The 21081-nt window shown below is 46.8% G+C and overlaps 1 protein-coding gene across 4 annotated transcripts in view; it reads left to right on the plus strand.

Moving 5' to 3' along the window:
- The window catches only part of ATP6V0A4 (ATPase H+ transporting V0 subunit a4), a 98821-nt gene that overhangs the window by 74342 nt on the left and 3398 nt on the right, over nt 1-21081 (plus strand). For 3 of the 4 annotated variants that reach the window (XM_074379021.1, XM_003929749.4, XM_074379022.1), the window contains 5 exons: nt 1566-1782; nt 4046-4147; nt 11199-11330; nt 14149-14266; nt 19085-19256. In XM_074379021.1, the coding sequence (XP_074235122.1) occupies nt 1566-1782; nt 4046-4147; nt 11199-11330; nt 14149-14266; nt 19085-19256 (741 nt within the window). The remainder of the gene's footprint in view (nt 1-1565; nt 1783-4045; nt 4148-11198; nt 11331-14148; nt 14267-19084; nt 19257-21081) is intronic. The other variant, XM_010340368.3, reaches the window with a different exon arrangement.

The raw sequence follows: 21081 nt of genomic DNA on the forward strand, positions 1-21081 counted from the left end.
CTCTGCTCCTGTCATCTTTGTCAGTTCTCACAGCGGAAGGAGGGAGTGAGTTACACATCAATTTCTTTTTTTTCTTCTCTCTTTTTCTTTTTTTTTTTTTTGAGATGGAGTCTCGCTCTTGTCACCCAGGCTAGAGTGCAATGGAGCAATCTTGGCTCACTGCAACCTCTGCTTCCTGGGCTCAGGCGATTCTCCTGCCTCGGTTTCCCAAGTAGCTGGGACTACAGGTGTGCGCCACCACTCCCAGCAAATTTTTGTATTTTTAGGAGACATGGGGTTTCATCATACTGGCCAGGCTGGTCTTGAACTCCTGACTTCAAGTGATCGACCCCGCCTCAGCCTCCCAAACTGCTAGGATTATAGACGTAAGCCACCGCGCCTGACCCGAAATTGCGTTTAATACACCTATCTACCAAACATTAGAGCTTAGCCTAGACTACCTTAAAAAGGTTACCAGAACACTTACATGAACACACTGCTGGGCGAAATCAGCGGACACAAAGCCTGTCTTCTAATAACATCTCCTGTAATTTACTGAATGCTTCACTGAAAATGAAAAACAGAATGGTTGTATGGGCAGCATTGTAAATCCTAAGTTGAATTGTGGTAGGTTGGGGACCATCTGCGCTCGGCTCTGGTGTCGTAGTAGGAGTGCAGCCGTAGGCAATACATAAACAAGTGAACGTGGCTGTGCACCAAGAACATTTTATTTGTGAACACTGAAATGTGATGTTTATGTAATTTTCATGTATTACAAAATATTCTTTGGGTTTTTTTTGTTCTTTTTTTTTTGAGATGGAGTCTCACTCCGTCGCCCAGGCTGGAGTGCAGTGGTGCGATCCCGGTTCACTGCAGCCTCCACTTCCCGGATTCAAGCAGTTTTCCTGCCTCAGCCTCCTGAGTGGCTGGGATTGCAGGTGCACGCCACCATGGCTGGCTATTTTTTTTTGTATTTTTAGTACAGACAGGGTTTCCCCAAGTTGGCCAGGCTGGTCTTGGATTCCTGACCTCGTGATCCACCTGCCTCAGCCTCCCTAAGTGCTAGGATTACAGGCTGGAGCCACCGTGCCTGATTTCTTTTGGGTTTTTCACGTCAATAATTTAAGAATGTAAAAACCATTCTTAACTTCCGGGCTGCACAGAATCAGATGTTAGGCTCAATTGGCTTGCGGGCCAGTTTGCCGAGCCCTATCTTAGAGCATTCTTAGGAAAAAGCTTCCAAGTCCCCCATTCTCGATCCTCTTGCCTTTAAATGTGCAACTGTGAGCTAGGTCTGTAAGCAAAGCTGTGCTCAGATCACCACCCTCTCTGTGTGGGCGTGACCTTTGCTTTAGATGTTACTTCTAGACTGTGGTTCTCTCTGACTCTTTTGTGCAAAAGCACAGTATTTCCTTTTTGTATTCTTTTCTATGCATCAATTCAGGATTGCTGTTTGCTGGGGGATGCGTGGCTCCGTTGCAAAAAAAAAAAAAAAAAAAAAAGCATTTTGTGCTTTGAGAGAATAATGAAGTCCTAATGTTCCCTTGATATTCTCTCTTGTGTATGTGTGTGTTTTCCACCCCCAGATACTTCAGAAGAACTCTCAACATCATTCTGCAATTTATCCCTGAGATGATTTTTATCCTGTGTCTGTTTGGATACCTGGTTTTCATGATCGTTTTCAAATGGTGCCGTTTTGACGTCCACGTGTCTCAGCACGCCCCCAGCATCCTCATCCACTTCATCAACATGTTTCTGTTTAACTACAGTGACTCTTCTAACGCACCCCTCTACAAATATCAGGTATTCCTGCTTTTTTAAGTCTTCTTTTATGTACTTGATTATGTAAAATTTCTCTCCCACTCTTTTTTTTTTTTTTTTTTTTTTTTTTTTTTTTTTTTTTGTGATGGAGTCTTGCATTCACCCAGGCTGGAGTGCAGTGGCGCCATCTTGGCTCACTGCAACCTCTGCCTCCCGGGTTCAAGTGATTCTCCTGCCTCAGCTTCCTGAGTAGCAGGGATTACAGGCGTGTGCCCCCATGCTTGGCTAATTTTTGTATTTTTAGTAGAGACAGGGTCACACCATGTTGGCCAGGCTGGTCTCCAACTCCTAACCTCAAGTGATCCACCTGCCTTGGCCTCCCAAAGTGCTGGGACTACAGGCATGAGGCGCTGAACCTGGCCTCTCTCCTGCTCTTGAGTGTTGCAAAGAGTAGTTATTTGTAAAACTGAGCCATCCAGTGAAGGGTGTTACATCCTTTACATTTCAAGAGGGTCTTATTAAATGAAGGCACAAGCACTGTGGACTATGGCGTGGCTCCAGCAGTTCTTGTTGGGGTAATACATGAGAGGGATTATTGCAGAGAGGTTGAAGATTGTCTTGTACATGGGCTATGAAGAAAGGAAAAAAAAAAACTCTTCACATTGATGGACTTGCAACTGTAAAATGTTCTATATGGCACCTTAATACTTTATAGTCTTTTATTCAAAGAGTGAACTCTAGCTAAATTAACAAGAATAATAATTGAAACAGAATCAGGAAGAGAAAGCCCTGTATTCACATGGATAGATCGTTTCTGGAAAACTGCGAATTGAATTGTTGCTGTTCTGTGAGTTTCCCAAGCTGGTGGGAGCTGCTGATTTTTTATTTTTTGCGCCTCTTCCAGAGACAGTTCATCCCAACGCCGCACCTTGTTGCCACTCTGATTTCTTCCGTTTCTTTTAGCCTTGTTAGCAAGTCAATATTTTATTTATTTATTTAATTATTATTCTTTTTTATTTTCGGAGATGGAATCTCACTCTGTCACCCAGGCTGGAGTGCAGTGGCATGATGTTGGCTTACTGCAACCTCTGCCTCCCGGGTTCAAGTGATTCTCCTGCCTCAGCCTCCCGGGCAGCTGGGATTACAGGCACCCCCCACCCCACACACACCAGGCCCAGATAATTTTTGCATTTTTGGTAGAGATGTATTTTCATCATGTTGGCCAGCTGGTGTTGAACTCGTAACCACAGGTAATCCGCCCACCTCGGCCTCCCAAAGTGGTGGGATTATAGGTGTAAGCCACACGCCCAGCCAATATTTTATTTTTAAAAGGTATAAAAATCCTATTGGAGCGGGATAGAAAAATAACTCAGTGTGTATCCCGGAGCCTGTTGGGTAACTTGCCCACATTGAACGGATGAAAGTCAGGTATCAATTGTGAGGAACTTTTTTTTTTTTTTTTTTTTTAAGCAATAGGAGCAAGAGAGCTCAGATAATTATCTAGGACTCAAAATAGAAAATTACCAATTGAGGCTGGGTGTGATGGCTCACTATTGTAATCCCAGCATTTTGGGAGGCCAAGGTGGGTGGATCACAAGGTCAGGAGTTCAAGACCAGCCTGGCCAACACAGTGAAACCCCGTCTCTACTAAAAATACAAAAATTAGCTAGATGTGGTGCCGGGCACCTGTAATCCCAGCTACTCGGGAGGCTAAGGCAGGAGAATCGCTTGAACCCTGGAGGCAGAAGTTGCAGTGAGCCAAGATTGTACCACTGCACTCCAGCCTGGGCGATAGAGTGAGACTCTGTTTGAAAAAAGAAAAAAAATTACCGATTGAATAATGTTTGTGACTTAAAGCGACCCAAGGACTTTTAAGTACCTCTGAGTGATTGGTGAAGTCATGAGGCCTGCCATAGTTTTCATCCAGACCCAGGTGAAAAAGAACCCCACAGAACAGAGTTGAAGACAGGGGCTGCCTTTATTATGTGTACTTCTTGTTAAAAAAAAAAAAAAAAAAAAAAAAAAAAACCTGGTTACACATGGTACAGCAGCTACTCAGAGATAAGGAATATAGAGAGTGAGTTTCCAGCATCCACCCTGTGTCGAGCATTGGACACACTGGACAGATATTTCTCTATCTGCAAGGGGAATGCGCCAGATATGAAGGTGAATGGATTCATTGAAATGTTTTAGATCTCTCAAAATAAAGTGCTAGTGACGTGGCCGGTAGTGAGGTCACTTTTCATGTAAGACATGCTTTTCTGTCGTGTGAAAATGATGGGATCTCACCATTTTGGTCTTGCAGCAAGAAGTCCAAAGTTTCTTTGTGGTTATGGCTTTGATCTCTGTGCCGTGGATGCTTCTGATTAAGCCGTTCATTCTTAGAGCCAGTCATCGGAAATCCCAGGTAAGGGCTGTTTGTTTCAGTTCACCCAACTTTGCATAGGAATGTGAGTTTCTGGAAAGAAAAATCTGGGGTTTAGAGAGAGTGCTGGGCAGCCAGAGCCAAATAATGGTGTTGAGGAACTGAGTTGCCTGGCGTATGTTTCCTTCTATGGAGCTAGACTTTTCCACTGGGCCCTCTTATTTCTAGCAAGATGCTCTATTAAGGGCAAGCATGTTTAAACTTTATGTCTTAGCAGTGCATGATGGCCCACACCTGTAATCCTAGCCCTTTGAGAGGCTGAGGCAGGTGGATCACCCGAGGTCAGGAGTTCAAGACCAGCCTGGCCTACATGGTGAAATCCTGGCTCTACTAAAAATAAAAAAATTAGCGAGGTATGGTGGCACGCACCTGTAGTCCCAGCTATACACGAGATTGAGGCAGGAGAATCACTTGAACCCCGGCGGGGGGATGGTGGCAGAGGTTACAGTGAGCCAAGATTGCACCACTTCACTCCAGCCTGGGTGAAAAGGCAAAACTCCATCTCAAAAAAATAAAATAAAGCTTATGTCTTGTAGACTTTGTTCAGGGTGTATGCGTGCTGAGTCTAGTGGTAGTTAATGATTTATAAGGATCTGAATGCGGTGGTTTTATTAGTCATAAATAATATTTTATCATAGTTTTACTTGTAAAACAAATATTAAAAGTTGTTTTTCATTAATATTCTAATTTATGAGACTTTATTGTTACAGATTGTGTTGGAGAATTAGAAGGGTAAACAAATTGAATTAGTGCAGGTCTTGTTTATTGGTGATTTTTTTTCTGTTGCCAAGTACCAGATTGAGCACACTTCCTCTCTTTTTGTCTAAACTGCCCCTGAGCCTCATATGTACTCAGCGGGTGAAGCAGAGTTTAATATCATGCTGAACCAAATAGGATTTAGGAAAATTACTCTTCCAGAGGACATCGGCGTCTAGCTATAACCCACAGACGGTTTGAGATGGTCATTCTCTGCCTTCCTCTGTTAGTACAAATGGTTAAGTGGAATGTGCTGAGACCATGTACGTTTTAAGTGGTTGTAGATGTGTTCAGATTCAATTCTGTTTTTCTAAGATCTTTGTTGGATATTGACCTGGAGGGCGGCAGAGTCAGGGGCTTAGACGTGACGAGACTTGAGTTGAGGAAGTTTGTCCCTATGTGACTCCCTGTTTCTCTGTCACCTGCCTCTCCTCCCACTGTCTCCTTATTTCTTGCCAGTCTGAACTAGTTCCAAAGCTTAGCTGATACATGATCTATATGAGATTTTCATAAAGAGGAAGACAAAGCAAGGAAGACTTGGTTATTGTTTGGCTAACTGGCGAAAGATCAGGGTGGTTGAGGGCTGTCGAGGGGGATGCTTGTCCAGACAGGTGACCAGCTGCTTCAAAGAGGGTGACAAATACCTGTTGAGAGAAGTAGATGCAAGTTTTTTGTTTGTTTGTTTAAAGACAGGGTTTCACCATGTTGGTCAGGCTGGTCTTGAACTCCCGACCTCAGGTGATCCACCTGCCTTGGCCTCCAAAGGGCTTGGATTACAGTTGTGAGCCACCATGCCTGGCCCATTTGGTTTTGTTTTTTTCTGGAGACAAGTTCTGTCTGTCTCTGAGGCCAGAGTGCAGTGGCTATTCACAGGCACAATCACAGCTCACTGTAGCCTCTTACTCCTGGGCTCAAGCCATCCTCCTGCCTCAGCCTCCCAAGTAACTGGGCCTACAGGCATGCCACCCTGCCTCAGCATTGTTTTTTTGTAGAGATGAGATCTCACTATGCTGCCCAGCCGTTCTCGAACTCAGGGCCTCAAATGACTATAATTTTTTTTTCTAGGATCTAAATCTGTCCATAAGCCAAGTGCCGGGTTACTGACTGTAAAATAATAGCTTGTCTTACTCTGCACCACACAAGCTCTTTAAACAGTTGCTGATCTCAAAGTGGTAGATTTCTCCTTAGCCCCGCCAGATGACTTAAGCAGAGGGAAGGAGGGAGAGAGAGGGTTTTCCTAGTCTGCCTTCATGGATGATAGTTCTGAAACCGACTGGTAACTGAAGCTCCTGTCTTCTTGGCCCTAGGGATGCACGGCTGTTGACTACTTCCTCAGGCTGCTGTTTAGGGTCCTTGTGTTTCTTTTTCAGGTTAGAAACATCTCCATTCAACAGATGGTTCTATAATGGCATTATTTGCCGCTCTCCACCTCTCCTTTGTGAAATCTTACAGACCTAATACATAGAGATACACAATTTGTTCTGATGGACTTCAGATGATATGAGCAGGGGTCTTGTCTATTAATTAGCCTTTCCTATAACCCTAGGTTCTGGGTTCCTGCAGAATGTGTCCTGGGAACCTCTCCACTAGAGGGCCGCCATGGCATGGCCCTGGTGGCATGCCCTGTGGGCAGCCAATGAGTACACATCTCCTTCCAAGAGCCCTTGTGGCCAGCAGCTGGGCACCCCACATTCTGTTTCCCCTTCCGTCTTGCTGCTGTGAACCCAGGCTCCCTCACACTCTCACGTCTCAGGGGTTTCCATTTAAAATTTCCATGTTGACATGTGCATTTGTTATGGTAAATGTTATTGAAATAAATAACATACAGAGAAGTGCATGAATAACAAGGCAGCAATCTGTGAAGTATCACAACATGAACGTGTTCATGTCACCAGCACTCAAATCGAGAAACAGGTTATCCTTAGAACCTGAAAGTCCTGACCAGGCACAGTGGCTCACGCCTGTAATCCCAACACTTTGGGAGGCTGAGGCGGGTGGATCGCCTGAGGTCAGGAGTTCGAAACCATCCTGGCCAACAAGATGAAATCCCATCTCTACTAAAAATACAAAAATTAGCTGGGCGTGGTGGTGGGCGCCTGTAACCCCAACTACTTGGGAGGCTGAGGCAGGAGAATCGCTTGAACCTGAGAGGTGGAGGTAGCAGTGAGCTGAGATCGCTGCCATTGCACTCCAGCCTGGGTGACAGGAATGAAACAAACTCCATCTCAAAAAAACAAAAAACTCCCTTTGTGCCTTCCTCCTGTCACGCTTACCCCAAGAGCAAACATTGTTCTGACCTCCGGTACTGTTGGTTCATTTTGCCTGTTCTTGAACTTCATATGAATGAAATCATCCAAATGTCTTCTTTGGGATCTGTTTTCTCTCATCCAACGTTGCAGTGTTAGAAAGTACAAATAGTGATATTATAAACATCCTGTATATACTTTTTGGAATATAGGTTTTAATTTTTTTTTTTTTTTTTAGATGGAGTCTCTCTCTTTTTGCCCAGGCTGGAGTGCAGTGGCGCAATCTCAGCTCACTACAACCTCCGCCTTCCAGGTTCAAGCGATTCTCCTGCCTCAGCCTCCCCAGTAGCTGGGACTACAGGCATGTGCCACCCACCCAGCTAATTTTTGTATATATATTTTTTTAGTAGGGACGGGATTTCACTATGTTGGTCAGGCTGGTCTTGAACTCCTAACCTTGTGATCCACCCTCCTTGGCCTCCCAAAGTGCTGGGATTGCAGGTGTGAGCCACTGCGCCTAGCCAAAGTTTTATTTTTTTTAAATTTTATGTATGTATTTTTAGATAGGGTCTTGCTGTGTTGCCCACACTGGGGTGCAGTGGTGTGATCATAGCTGACTCATCTGGGCTCAAGCAACCCTCCCACCTCAGCCTCCTGAGTAGCTGGGACTGTAGGCTCGCACCACCGCGCCCGGCTATTTTTAAATTTTTTGCAGTAGAGATGAAGTCTTGCTATGTTGCCCAGGCTGGTCTTTAACTCCTGAGATCAAGTGATCCTCCTGCCTTTGCCTCCCAAAGTGCTGGAACTGTAAGTGTGAGCCCTTGCGCTGAGCCACATGTGTTTTTAGAAAGTTGCCAGTTGCTTATTTACACTGACTGCTATATGTTTTACTTCATACGGCACCCAGCTTAAGCCTTGTGAGATTTTAGTGGGAGGACTGCAGGTGGATCTTATCTGGAAGGAAGATAGTCACTAGGATTCTCAGGTCTGATGTCGGCCACGCGAGGGGGCTCACGCCTGTAATTCTAGCACTTTGGGAGGTCCTCACGTGGTAGATCACCTGAGGTCGAGTTTGGGACCAGCCTGCCCAACATAGTAAAACCCTATCTCTACTAAAAACACAAAAATTAGCTGGGCGTGGTGGTGTGAGCCTGTAATCCCAACTACTCGGGAGGCTGAAGCAGGAGAATCGCTTGAACCGGAGGTGGAGGTTGCAGTGAGCCAAGATCGCGCCACTGCACTCCAGTCTGGGTGAAAAAGCGAAAATCCATCTCAAAAACAAAACAAAACAAAAGTCCAATATCACACTTTTACAGAATTATTCCTGTTCATTTTAACTAATTCAAGCATAATGAGCAGAAAGGGTCAGAGTTTAGGGATGGAAATGGGGAAGCCATAATACATTTTTCCTTTGATATTTTCTTCTTTAAGTAGAAGGAGAGAGAAAATAGAATTTCCAGATGACAAATAAAATGTTAACTTGAGCCACATCCCGCTGTGGGATAAAGAACCACAAGGCCTTGGGGAGAGACTTAACCTAGAAGCCAGCTCTTGGCACTTGGCACCCTGAACTCCTGTCTAGATGGACCTGAGCCAACTTCTGGGTCCTACAGAGGCCTTGTTCCCCAGTCTCCTGAGGGCAGACCAGGCCACTGGCATGGGCACCACGAGTCCCTAGGTAGCCAGGGGACAGCTGTGTGTGGGGAATGTGGGTGGAATGTAGGCATTTTGGGTCGGGGGGTCTGTGTACACATACAAGGTCCTCATGATACAGGGTGAAACCAGAGGTCAAAAGAGGGATCCCTGGTCCGGGGCCAGCTCCCACGCTGCCATGGCGTGGCGTAAATTCTGAATTTGAACAGAGACTTCCCCGTTTTTACAAGAATTTATTTTTTTAAGCTAGGAGGTGAGACTGCCCCTCCTCCACCGTACACTTTTTTTTTTTTTTTTTGAGGCAGAGTCTTGCTTGGTCGCCCAGGTTGGAGTGCAGTGGTGCAAACACGGCTCACTTCAGCCTCAGCCTCCCAGGCTCAAGAGATCTTCCTGCCCTCACCTTCTATGTAGCTGGGACAGGGGCACCCCCAAGCCAGGCTACGTTTTTTTTTTTTAGAAATGGGATCTCCCTTTGTTGCCCAGGCTGATCTTGAACTCCTGGGCTCAAGCATAGATCATAATTTATCTAGGAATTTGTTAGCTTGATGTATAACTTTTAAATATTTCAACACATGGCCTGTGAACTATCGTCTTTGCTCTTGCCCAGAGCCCTGCAAATGTTGAATGTAGACGTGCTAAAGAAAGGATTGCCCTGGCTGGGCACGGTGGCTCACACCTGTAATCCCAGCACTTTGGGAAGCCCAGGCAGGTGGATCACCTGAGGTCAGGAGTTCAAGATCAGCCTGGCCAACATAGCGAAACCCCGTCTCTACTAAAAATACAAAAATTAGCTGGGCGTGGTGGCATGTGCCTATAATCTCAGCTACTCAGGAGGGCTGAGGCTGGAGAATCACTTGAACTCAGGGGACGGAGGTTGCAGTGAGCTGAGATCACACCACTGCACTCCAGCCTGGGCGAAGGAGTAAAACTCCTCAAAAAATAAAAAAATAAAAAAATAAATGTAAAGAAGGGGATGGATATGTTGATGCCTAATTTACAATATCCCTCCCATGAAATCATTCTGGAAAAACTCTGGACATGGAGCATTAAGCTTCATGGTGACTTGAAAGAAATATACCATTCAAATTTTAGGGGTAAAACCAGGCCAAGTTGAATGGTGACTATGCCTAGATTTTTTTTTTCCTTGAATTTTTTCCTAAGCTATTTTTATAGTTAATTTCACAAGGCTACATGGAAGTTATGACTGATGATCTATGACTATGTATGTTTCTTCTGACACTGGAAAGGCACTTTTGTATTTGCATGGCTTTATTGTCAAGACTACATAATCTGGCACGTTCTGCAGCATTGTGGAGAAAAAGCGCATGCCCTGGAGTCAGGCAGCTGGGTTTGAATCATGGCTCTGCCACTCACCAGCCTTGCCAGCTGTGTGATCTTGAGTACATTTACTTTCCTTTTTAAAAAGTTTTTTGAGACAGAGTATCACTCTGTCCCCCAGGCTGGAGAGCAGTGGTGTGATCTTGGCTCACTGCAACCTCCACCTCCCAGGTTCAAGCCATTCTTCTGCCTCAGCCTCCCAAGAAGCTGGGATTACAGGCGGGCACTACCATGCCTGACTAATTTTTTGCATTTTTATAGAGATGGGATCTCTCTATGTTACCCAGGCTGTTCTTGATCTTTTGGCCTCAGGTGATCCTCTCACCTTGGCCTTCCACAGCACTGGGATTATAGGCACTTGCCACTGCACCTGGCCTTTAATTTTTTTTTTTTTTTTTAAAGATGGAGTCTCACTCTGTCACCCAGACTGGAGTACAGTGGTATGATCTTGGCTCACTGCAGCCTCTACCTCCTGGGTTCCAGGGATTCTCCTGCCTCACCCTCCCAGGTAGCTGGGAGTACAGGCACATACCACCACACCCAACTGATTTTTGTATTTTTAGTACAGACAGGATTTTACTATGTTGGCCAAGCTGGTCTCAAACTTCTGACCTCAGGTGATCCACCCACCTTGGCCTCCCAAAGTGCTAGGATTACAGGCGCCACTGCACCCGGCCTGATTTTTGTATTTTTAGTAGAGACACGGTTTCACCATGTTGGCCACCCTGGTCTTGCACTCCTGACCTCCGGTGATCTGCCTGCCTCAGCCTCCCAGAGTGCTGGGATTACAGGTGTGAGCCACCGTGCCTGGCTGGGCACGTTGCTTAACCTTTTTGTGCTGCAGCTGACTTCTCTGTAAAATAGGGTGGTCATGGTGCTTACATAAAATGGTTGTTGTGAGGGCTTCATGAGCTAGTGTAGTGTTTAGAACCGTGTCTGATACACAGATCGGATTTGAGGAGAGACCCTTTATTTGTGTAGGATCGTTAGAATTCTCAGGGTGAGTTGAGCGCCTTCCTCCTTTCCTTGCTTGTTGTCAGCTGCAGGCGTCCCGGATCCAAGAAGATGGCACTGAGGACATTGAAGGTGACAGCATCAGCCCTTCCAGCAGTTCTGGCCAGAGGACTTCTGCAGATGCCCACGGGACTCAGGACAACCATGAGGAGGAGGAGGTAGCTGGGATGAGAGCCCCAGGGGAGGACCCCCGTTTACACACATTCTAGAATGGGCACAGGCAGTAGAGCTGGGTGGGTCTGGAGGGCCCTACCGGGCGGCAGCCCTGTCACTGCTGAGTCCTGGAAGGCTGGGAAGGTCTCAGGGAAGGGAATCTAATAGTTGGTCTAAGAGGATCAACACAGTGATTTATCAGCCAGTCTGGGTACATTTCAATATTTTAGTCCAAGTACTGCTACATCTATAAGTGTGGAGTGAATATCAGCCTCAGATCTAGTGACATAGAAGGTCCTGCATGTCACCGAGGCCTCCTTGATTCAGCTCTACGCCCCTATGATCTCTTTCTTTGAGACTGAGTCTTGCTCTGTCGCCCAGGCTAGAGTGAGCCAATCTCTGCTCACTGCAACCTCCACCTCCCGGGCTCAAGCGATTCTCCTGCCTCAGCCTCCCCAGTAGCTGGGATTACAGTTGCACACCACTAGGCCTGGCTAATTTTTTTGGGATTTTTAGTAGAGATGGCGTTTCTCTGTGTTGGTCAAGCTGGTCTTGAACTCCCGACCTCAGGTGATCTGCCTGACTCAGCCTCCCAAAGTGCTGGGATTACAGTCATGAACCACAAGCCACCATGTCCGGCTGCTTTTTCTTTGATCTTTTCTTTTCCTCGTCAATTTGTTGTTTTGTTATCTCTCTCTCTCTCTCTCTCTCTCTCTCTCTCTCTCTCTCTCTCTCCTTTTTTTTTGAGACAGAGTCTCACTCTGTCTACCAGGCTGGACTGCAGTGGCACGATCTCAGCTCACTGCAACCTCCGCCTCCCGGGTTTAAGCGATCCTCCTGCCTCAGTCTCCCAAGTAGCTGGGACTACAGGCATGCGCCACCATGCCCGGCTAATTTTTGTATTTTTAGTAGAGGTGGGCTTTCACCATGTTGGCCAGGCTGGTCCCTAACTCCTGACCTCAAGTGATCCACCTGCTTCAGCCTCCCAAAGTGCTGGGATTACAGGCATGAACCACCGCACCCTTGTTTCTTTATCTCTGAATGAAGATGTTTCCCAAGGCTGGGAGCGCCTCTTTCTTTGAACTTTCCCTTGTTGATCTCCTCTGTCCTCCTGCAGATGTGGTCTCAGGAGTCCATTTCCAGTCTGGACTTTCCTTCTGAGCCCCCGTAGTTCCACCTGTACTCCCATGTGCTGAGCATCTAGTGATGAGGCCCACCGCCATCTGAAACTCAGGATGTGGGAGACCCAACTGCTCACCTCCTCTGTCAATGCCATTCTTCCAACTACTCAGGCTTAGGAGCCTCAAAGCCCTGGCCGCCCTGGCCCTGAGTGGGTAAGGGGCCTTCTCTGTGTTCCCATGATACCACTGCATGCCCTGGTCATTGTGCTTCCCAGAGTGTGGTGTGGGAGCTCTTCTATATATTTTCCTGACTAGGCTGTGAGCAACTCGAGGGCAGGTACAGCACCAGTCAAATTGTCCCCCATGGCTAGGCACGGTGGTTCACGCCTGCAATCCCAGCACTTTGGGAGGCCAAGGCAGGCAGATTGCTTGAGGCCAGGAGTTCCAGACAAGCCTGGGCAACATGGTGAAATACCATCGCTACAAAAATACAAAAATTAGCTGGGTGTGGTAATGCACGCCGAGTAGTCCCAGCTACTTGAGAGGCTCAGGTGGGAGGATCACCTGAGCCTGGGAGGTAAAGGCTGCAGTGAGCCTTGATCATGCTACTGCCCTCCAGCCTGGGTGACAGAGCAAGACCCTGCGCCCTCCACCCAAAAAACTGTATGTCACATCAGAGAGCATGAGAGGAGAAGGCGCCGTGGCTGTCTTCATTCTGTGTTATTCGCCTCTTTCCTGTATTACTGAGCTCATCACCAAAGTGTCCTTTTTTTTTTTTTTTTTGCTTTAAGGCTGTCCCTTCTCTAATCCATGATGCTACCAGGTCTGCCTCTGTGGCTCCTCATTGCATCTAGGTTGTTTCTTCCACTTTACTCCTAGTTTGCATTTCTAGAAATTTCCACACAGGAGCACTGTCTTCTAGTCCTCACCTAACCAAGCTCCCAATCCCCGCCAAATTGTCTCCTTTCCAACTTGACTTGGTGATATTCCCAGCCACCTGCTTTTTCCCAACCAGGGATCCTTTTCCTCCTCAGGAACAATTTCTTCTTCTTCAAGATCACATCCCTACCCAGCCTTCCTGGCACAGCAGGAACCTCCTCTCCCCTTACCACCCAGCTGGCATCTTTGAGCTTATTTTTAGCTATTGCTGGGGGATGTTAATGCACACATAACATACCCGACTTCACTGATAATTCGCTGATAATTCTCTTTCTCCAAGTCTGTTACTATTTCTTTTCCCTTAGGCTGAAAGTATCTGGACAGCAAAGCCCATGTCTTATTCATCTTCACATCATTTCTAATAACTTTTGTATAGAAAGTTCTCAATGAAGGGCCGGGCGTGGTGGCTCACACCTGTAATCCCAGCACTTTGGGGGGCCAAGGTGGGCGGATCATGAGGTCAGGAGATCAAGACCATCCTTGCTAACATGGTGAAACCCCATCTCTACTGTAAATACAAAAAAAAAAAAAAATAGCCTGGTGTGGTGGCACGTGCCTGTAGTCCCAGCTGCCTGGGAGGCTGAGGCAGGAGAATCGCTTGAACCCAGGAGGCGAAGGTTGCGGTGAGTTGAGATCGTGCCACTGAACTCCAGCCTGGGCAACAGAGTGAGACTCTATCTCAAAAAAAAAAAAAAAAAAAAAAAGGAAAACAACAACAGAACAGAAAGTTCTCAATGAAGTAAAGTTAACAATTCTCTTTCAGTTCAACTTTGGAGACATCTTTGTCCACCAGGCCATCCATACCATCGAGTACTGCCTGGGCTGCATCTCAAACACCGCCTCCTACCTGCGGCTCTGGGCCCTCAGCCTGGCTCACGCACGTGAGTGAGCTGCCCGACAGGGGGCAGTAGCTCTCCCCCACACCCCAGGAAATAGGTGCAATGTATTTGGAGGTAAAGGAGCCTTCTCAAGTTGTTTGTGGATGTTTGCCAAAAGAACGGCTCCTTTTTCCTAGGCAGAGGTGCCTTTTCCGTGGGTCTGGCTGCACGTTGCTGGGGTGGTCACTCTCTGTATTAATATCCTCCTACTGCTGCTGTAACAAATTGTCACAAACCCTCATGGCTTAAAACAACACAAGTTTTAAATTGGCCGGGTGCGGTAGCTCACACCTGTGATCCTAGAACTTTGGGAGACAGAGTTTAGGTGAATCGCTTGAGCTCAGGAGTTCCAGACCAGCCTGGCCAACATGGCGAAACGCTGTCTCTACCGGAAATACAAAAAATTAGCTAGGCATGGTGGCGGGCACCTGTAACCTCTGCTTCTTGGGAGACTGAGGCAGGAGAATTGCTTGAAGCTGGGAGGCGGAGGTTGCAGTGAGCAAAGATTGCACCACTGCACTCCAGCCTGGGCGACAGAGCAAAAAACAGAAAACCAGCAACACAAATTTGTTGTCTTCTAGTTTTTGAAGCCAGCGTCCTAAAATCAGGGCGTCGGCGGCCATGTTCCTGCTGGAGGCTGCGGGGAGAATGCGTTTCCTGGCCTTCCCAGCTTCTGGAGGCTGCCTGCAGGCTGTGGCTTGTGGCTCCTCTTCCCGTCACTTCAGTCTCTGGTTCCAGCATCAAATTTCCTTTTTCTCTGACTCCAACCCTCCTGCCTTCCTCTTAAGTGATGACCTTGGGAGTGTCCAGATCATCCGGATGACGCCCACTCTCAGGACTCTTAGCTTAATCTGATCTGCAAGGCCGCTGTTGCCGTGTAATGTAACATTTTGACAGGTTATTGGGATTAAGATGTGGACATCTTTGGAGTGGGGGGAACCTGTTTTTCGGGCTACCATGCCGTCCTGCAAGGTGCTGACCTGTAAGAGAAGGCCTGCTTTGATTAGGAGCATGGCTGGGAGTCAGCTGGCTGCCCGCTGAGCTGACCATCAGGAAGTGCTCACCACCTTTGTGAATTCACAGCAGTCCAGGGGCAGTCGGGCCAGGCCCAGAAATACAATTTATCTATCTATCTATGTATCTATCTATCAATCAGTCTGTCAATCTATCTATCATCTATCATTTGTCTATCTATCATCTATCTGTCTATCATCTATCTATTTATCATCTATCATCTGTCTATCATCTATGTATCTGTCTATTATCAATCAATTAATCAGTCAATCATCTGTCTGTCTGTCTATCTAAAAGAGACAAGGTCTCACTATGCGCCCAGGCTAATCCCACACTCCTGGCCTCAAGGAATCCTCTTGCCTCAGCCTCCCAAACTGCTGGGATTTCAGGCATTGGAAATATAATTTTGATAAAGATTGGGGCCCCAACGGCTGGGTGCAGTGGCTCACGCCTGTAATCCCGGCACTTTGGGAGGCCAAGGAAGCCGGGTCACCTGAGGTCAGGAGTTCGAGATCAGCCTGACCAACATGGAGAAACCCTGTCTCTACTAAAAACACAAACAAATTAGCCGGGTGTGGTGGCGCATACCTGTAATCCCAGCTGCTCGGGAGGCTGAGGCAGGAGTATTGCTTGAACCTGGGAGGCGGAAGTTGCGAGGAGCTGAGATCAAGCCACTGCACTCCAGCCTGGGCAACAGAGCGAGACTCCACCTCAAACAACAACAACAACAAAGTATGTCTGATTATTCAGACTCCAGTGCTCAGCATTTGTGTGACCTTCACAGCTCAGGCTATGTTCGTTTCCTCACACAAATTCACACACACACACTTTCATGTGCACATGAATGCTCAGATTTTCACACGCAGCCCTACAAGTGCCTATAGCACAGATACCCACAAGCACGTATTGACTCCTGTTCAATGCTGTGCATTCATGTGAAGTGGCTATCCCAGGACTGTCACCCACTTTGTTCCTTAAAGTGGAACTCAGCACTTCGTGCAGTCAGTGGTGGTGATGTTGGTCTTCAGCTCCAAGGCCCGCAATAGCTGTAGGACTTGAGTCATGATAGGGCTGAGTCTACATAAGACAGGAGAAGCAGTTTTGGTATTCTTGGTCCCTGGGCCAGAGTTTGGCATTATGTGTCAGGGTGTCCTCTGTCCAGACCGTGCACACTGAGGGGGTCATTTGACTCCTGAAAACCCATACGGTTCATGGCTGCCAGGCCTGGTTCACCCATTGGGTCATTCCAGAAGTCCTTGCTGGACGTGGTTTCCACTCCATACTAACATAGTTGCTTAAAGAGGTAATGTAGAAGAATGGGCAAGGCTGGGCGCGGTGGCTCATGCCTGTAATCCCAGCACTTAAGGAGGCCGAGGTGGGGCAGATTACGAGGTCAGGAGTTTGAGACCAGCCTGGCCAAGCTGGGCGTCATGGCATGTAGTCCCAGCTACTAGGGAGGCTGAGGCAGGAGAATCACTTGAACCTAGAAGGCAGAGGTTGCAGTGAGCTGAAATTGTGCCACTGCACTCCAGCCTGGCGACAAAGCTGTTGTAACTGAGTGAGTTAGAAGGAATGAGCTATGCTCTGAGTTCCAAATTAAGAGTCCTTTATTTAATTAGCCAGCCACCAAGAGACAGCTAACATTCAAAATTCTCTTGGCCCTGAGGAAGGGGCCTGATTATCTTTTATACTTTGATTTAGGTAGGGAGGGGAGTACCTAGCTGAAGCGGAATTTTACAGAAGCAGAAAAGCAGGTTAGAGGAAGGGGCTGTGGGCACAGGTGGTCCAAGAAGGGGGGCAATTAGGCTTATTCTACACAACGATCAAAGGGAAACTTTTTCTTACAATAGCGGGGGGCGGGTATGCCAGGCAGGATGTGGTTACAATGGTTCCAAGTGTTAAGAACAGTACGCTTCAATGCTTCTAAGTGCAGCATGACCCAGTTATGCACCCAACGGGACTGTGGTAGGGAGGGGGAAGCCAGGTTGGAGTTTACAGCTAAGATGGAGTCAGTGATGCTAGCCCAAGGTAGGTTATTACAAAGTGAGACTCTGTCTCAAAAAATAATAAAAAAAAAAAATTAAACAGGTGTAGTCCTATGGTTCCAGCTACTTGGGAGATTGAGTCAGGAGGATTTTTTTTTTCTCCCTGTATCCTCACATGATGTTGACCACACTCTTGACTTTTATAATAGCAAATTTTGTGTATTTTAACATGCTTTTATCCCTTAGCAATTTAGTGTAGTTTTGCATCTGTTTGAATTTATGTGAATAGAATTACTTCTTAGCTCAGGCTACCATAATAAAACACCCTGGGCTGGGTGACTTAGCAGTGGACAGCTACTTTCTCACAGTTTGGGAGGCTGCAAGCCCCAGATCAGGGAGCCAGAAAGGTTGAGTTCTGGTGATGACCCTCTCCCTGGCTTGCAGATGGCAGCCTTCTCCCTGTGTCCTCACATGGTGGAGAGAGGGGAACAGAAACAGAGAGAAATGGAGGGGAAGCTGCCTGGTGTCTCTTCTTATAAGGGCACTAATTCCAATATGAGAGAGCCTCACCCTCAGGATCTCACCTAACCCAAATCACCTAGAAAAGCTCCGTCTCCAAATACCATCATTTTGGGGGTTAGGCCGTCAACATACAAATTTTGGAGAGACACAAACATTCAATCTTTAAAGAATTGTATGGTTTTGCTTTTTTGCGTATGAATTGTGTTACTGGGATTTGTTTATTTTCCCACCAGTATCTATAGTTTGCTTGCTTTCCTTGGTGAATAATATGCCTCCACGTATTTGTCTGGTTTCCTCTTGATGAGAATTCCACCCTTGGGAACAAAGTTTCTGGAAACAATCTTGTGCCATGCCCTAGGGCATACATGCCCAACTTCTCCACCTTGGAGTGGAATCGTTGAATCATAGGATGTGCAGACTTAGGATTATAATGTAAAAATAATCTGCACTTATAGCCAGATGTGGTGGCTCATGTCTGTAATTTCAGCACTTTGGGATGCTAAGGTGGGAGGAACACTGGAGACCAGGAGTTCAAGACTCAAGACCAGCCTGGCTAACATAGGAAGACCCCTTCTCTATTAAAAAAAATTAACAAGGCCAGTCGCCTTGGCTCATGCCTGTAATCCCAGTACTTTGGGAAGCTGAGGTGGGTGGATCACCTGAGATGAGGAGTTTGAGACCAGCCTGGCCAACATGGTGAAACCCTGTCTCTGCTAAAAATACAAATATTAGCCAGGCATGGTGGTGGGTACCTGTAATCCCAGCTACTCAGGAGGCTGAGGTGGGAGAATCACTTAAACCTGGGAGGCGGAGGTTGCGGTGAGCCAAGATTACGCCGTTGTACTCCAGCCTGGGCGATAAGAACAAAACTCTGTCAAAAAAAAAAAAAAAAAAAAAAATTGACAGAGAGTGGTGGCACATTCTTGTGGTCCCAGCTACTTAGGAGGCTAAGGTGGGAGGATCACTGGAGTCCATGAAGTCAAGGCTGCAGTGAGCCATAATTGCACTACTGCATTCCAGCCTGGGTGATACAGTGAGAACCTGTTCAAATAATAATAATAATAATCTGGGCTGGACATGGTGGCTCCTGCCTGATTTCCCAGCACTTTGGGAGGCTGAAACAGGAGGAGTGCTTGAGGCCAGGAGTTGGAGACCATCCTAGGCAACATAGTGAGACCCTGTCTCTATTTTAAATATATATATGTATATATATATATATTTTTTTTTAATTAAAAAGATGAAAAAATAAATAACAATCTGCATTTGCAAGATAACCACAGTGGTTTCTCTCACCTTGCAGAACTGTCTGAAGTGCTCTGGACCATGGTGATGAACAACGGCCTTCACGTGCGAGGCTGGGGAGGCATCGTCGGGGTTTTTATTATTTTCGCCGTATTTGCTGTCCTGACAGTAGCCATCCTTCTGATCATGGAGGGCCTTTCTGCTTTTCTGCACGCCCTGCGACTGCACTGGTAAGGATGGTTGTCCCATGGAAGCTCGATGTGGTGTTGGGAAAGGGGATGGGCTGTGGGGCCAGCCGACTGGTTTCAAATCTTGACCCGTGTGTGACATCAGCAGCTTACATACCTCTTCGGAGTCTTAGTTCAGTCATCTGTTGGTATAATATTAAATGATGTAATATATGTGTGTGTGTGTATATGTGTATACATACACACACACACACACACACACACACACACACACACTCGTTCGTACTTACTCAGACACTCATATCTACACTAAATGTTAGTTTTCATTTACTCCTTCCCTTTTAGATGATCAGTGTTCACTTGTTATTATAATTGGCTTTAACCAAGTGACACTTCCAAGTATTGGTGAGGTGACATCTGAGATAGGCTCAGAGAAGGCACGCTTAGCAAATCTGGAATGTTTGGCTTTTTTTTTTTTTTTTTTTTTTTTAAGACAGGGTCTCACTCTGTTGCACAGGCTGGAGTGCAGTGGTGCAATCTGGCTCACTACAACCTCCACCTACCAGGTTCAAGCAATTCTCCTGCCTCAGCCTCCTGAGTAGCTGGGATTACAGGCATCCAACACCATGCCCAGCCAAGTTTTGTATTTTTAGCAGAGACGGGATTTTCCCATGTTGGCCAGGCTGGTCTCAAACTCCTGGCCTCCAGTGATTCACCTACCTCAGTCTCCCAAAGTGCTGGGATTACAGGTTCGAGCCACTGTGCCTGGTGAATCTGGGATGTTGGGCTCTTGTTGCTGAGTGCAGGATTTATACCAACAAGGTATGAAAGTCCCAAAAGTGGAAAGAGAAGGAGGGTACCACCAGGAGGGAGACACTCACAGGAAGCCCTGGACACACACAGATGTATCCAGTGACAATCAGCCGTCGTCACTAGGTTGATGAATATGGAAATGTGCTCCGACCTCTGGTTTTCTTTCCAAGCTACGTTTCAACCAAGAATTCCGAGTGTGCGGTGCATGCCCTTCAGCTGTACAGACGGTACCCAGTTTGCCCTAATGTTTTCTTCCTCGCTCTATGGCCACTGTTCATAAGGAAGTCTTTGTATTTCCTGTCTGGAGTGAGGAGAGTCACAGCTTCCGCTGCCTCTGTGATATCATCATTTTACTCGATGTCATTGAGGAGATGAACAGAACTCCGTAACTTAATAAAACATAAATGATACTACATGGTACCAGTTATGTAAGTTACAAAAAAAAAATACAGGTTCAGGGTCTTTGTGAGTCTCACAGTTTAGAATTAGACGGAAATGGAAAATGGCATTAGGTAGTGCTGAACAGTGAGGGCATCTTGGCTTGTGATGGGGGTGGGGAAGCCCTTGCACACGGGAAGAGTTGTTATGCTGTGGCTATGAGCCCACAAGCAGAGAGGCCTGAGGAATTGATGGGGAGGGGAAGGGGAAGGTGGTCAGAGACAGGGCTTAAAATATCCTCAGATTCATGGCTTGGCCACAGTGGCTCACGCCTGTAATCCCTGCATTTGGGGAGGCTGAGGTGGGTGGATCACTTGAGGTCAGGAGTTTGAGACCAGCCGGGCCAACATGATGAAACCCTGTCTCTATTAAAAATATAAAAATTAGGCTGGGCATGGTGGCTCATGCCTATAATCCCAGCACTTTGGGAGGCCAAGGTGGCTGGATCACCTGAGGTCAGGAGTTTGAGACCAGCCTGGCCAACGTGGCAAAACACTGTCTCTACTAAAAGTACAAAAATTAGCTGGGTGTGATGGTGGGAGCCTGTAATCTCAGCTACTCGGGAGGCTGAGGCAGGAGACTCACTTGAACCTGGGAAGTGGAGGTTGAGGTGAGC

This window comes from Saimiri boliviensis, chromosome 10 (assembly GCF_048565385.1).
Source record: "Saimiri boliviensis isolate mSaiBol1 chromosome 10, mSaiBol1.pri, whole genome shotgun sequence".
Lineage (NCBI taxonomy): Eukaryota > Metazoa > Chordata > Mammalia > Primates > Cebidae > Saimiri > Saimiri boliviensis.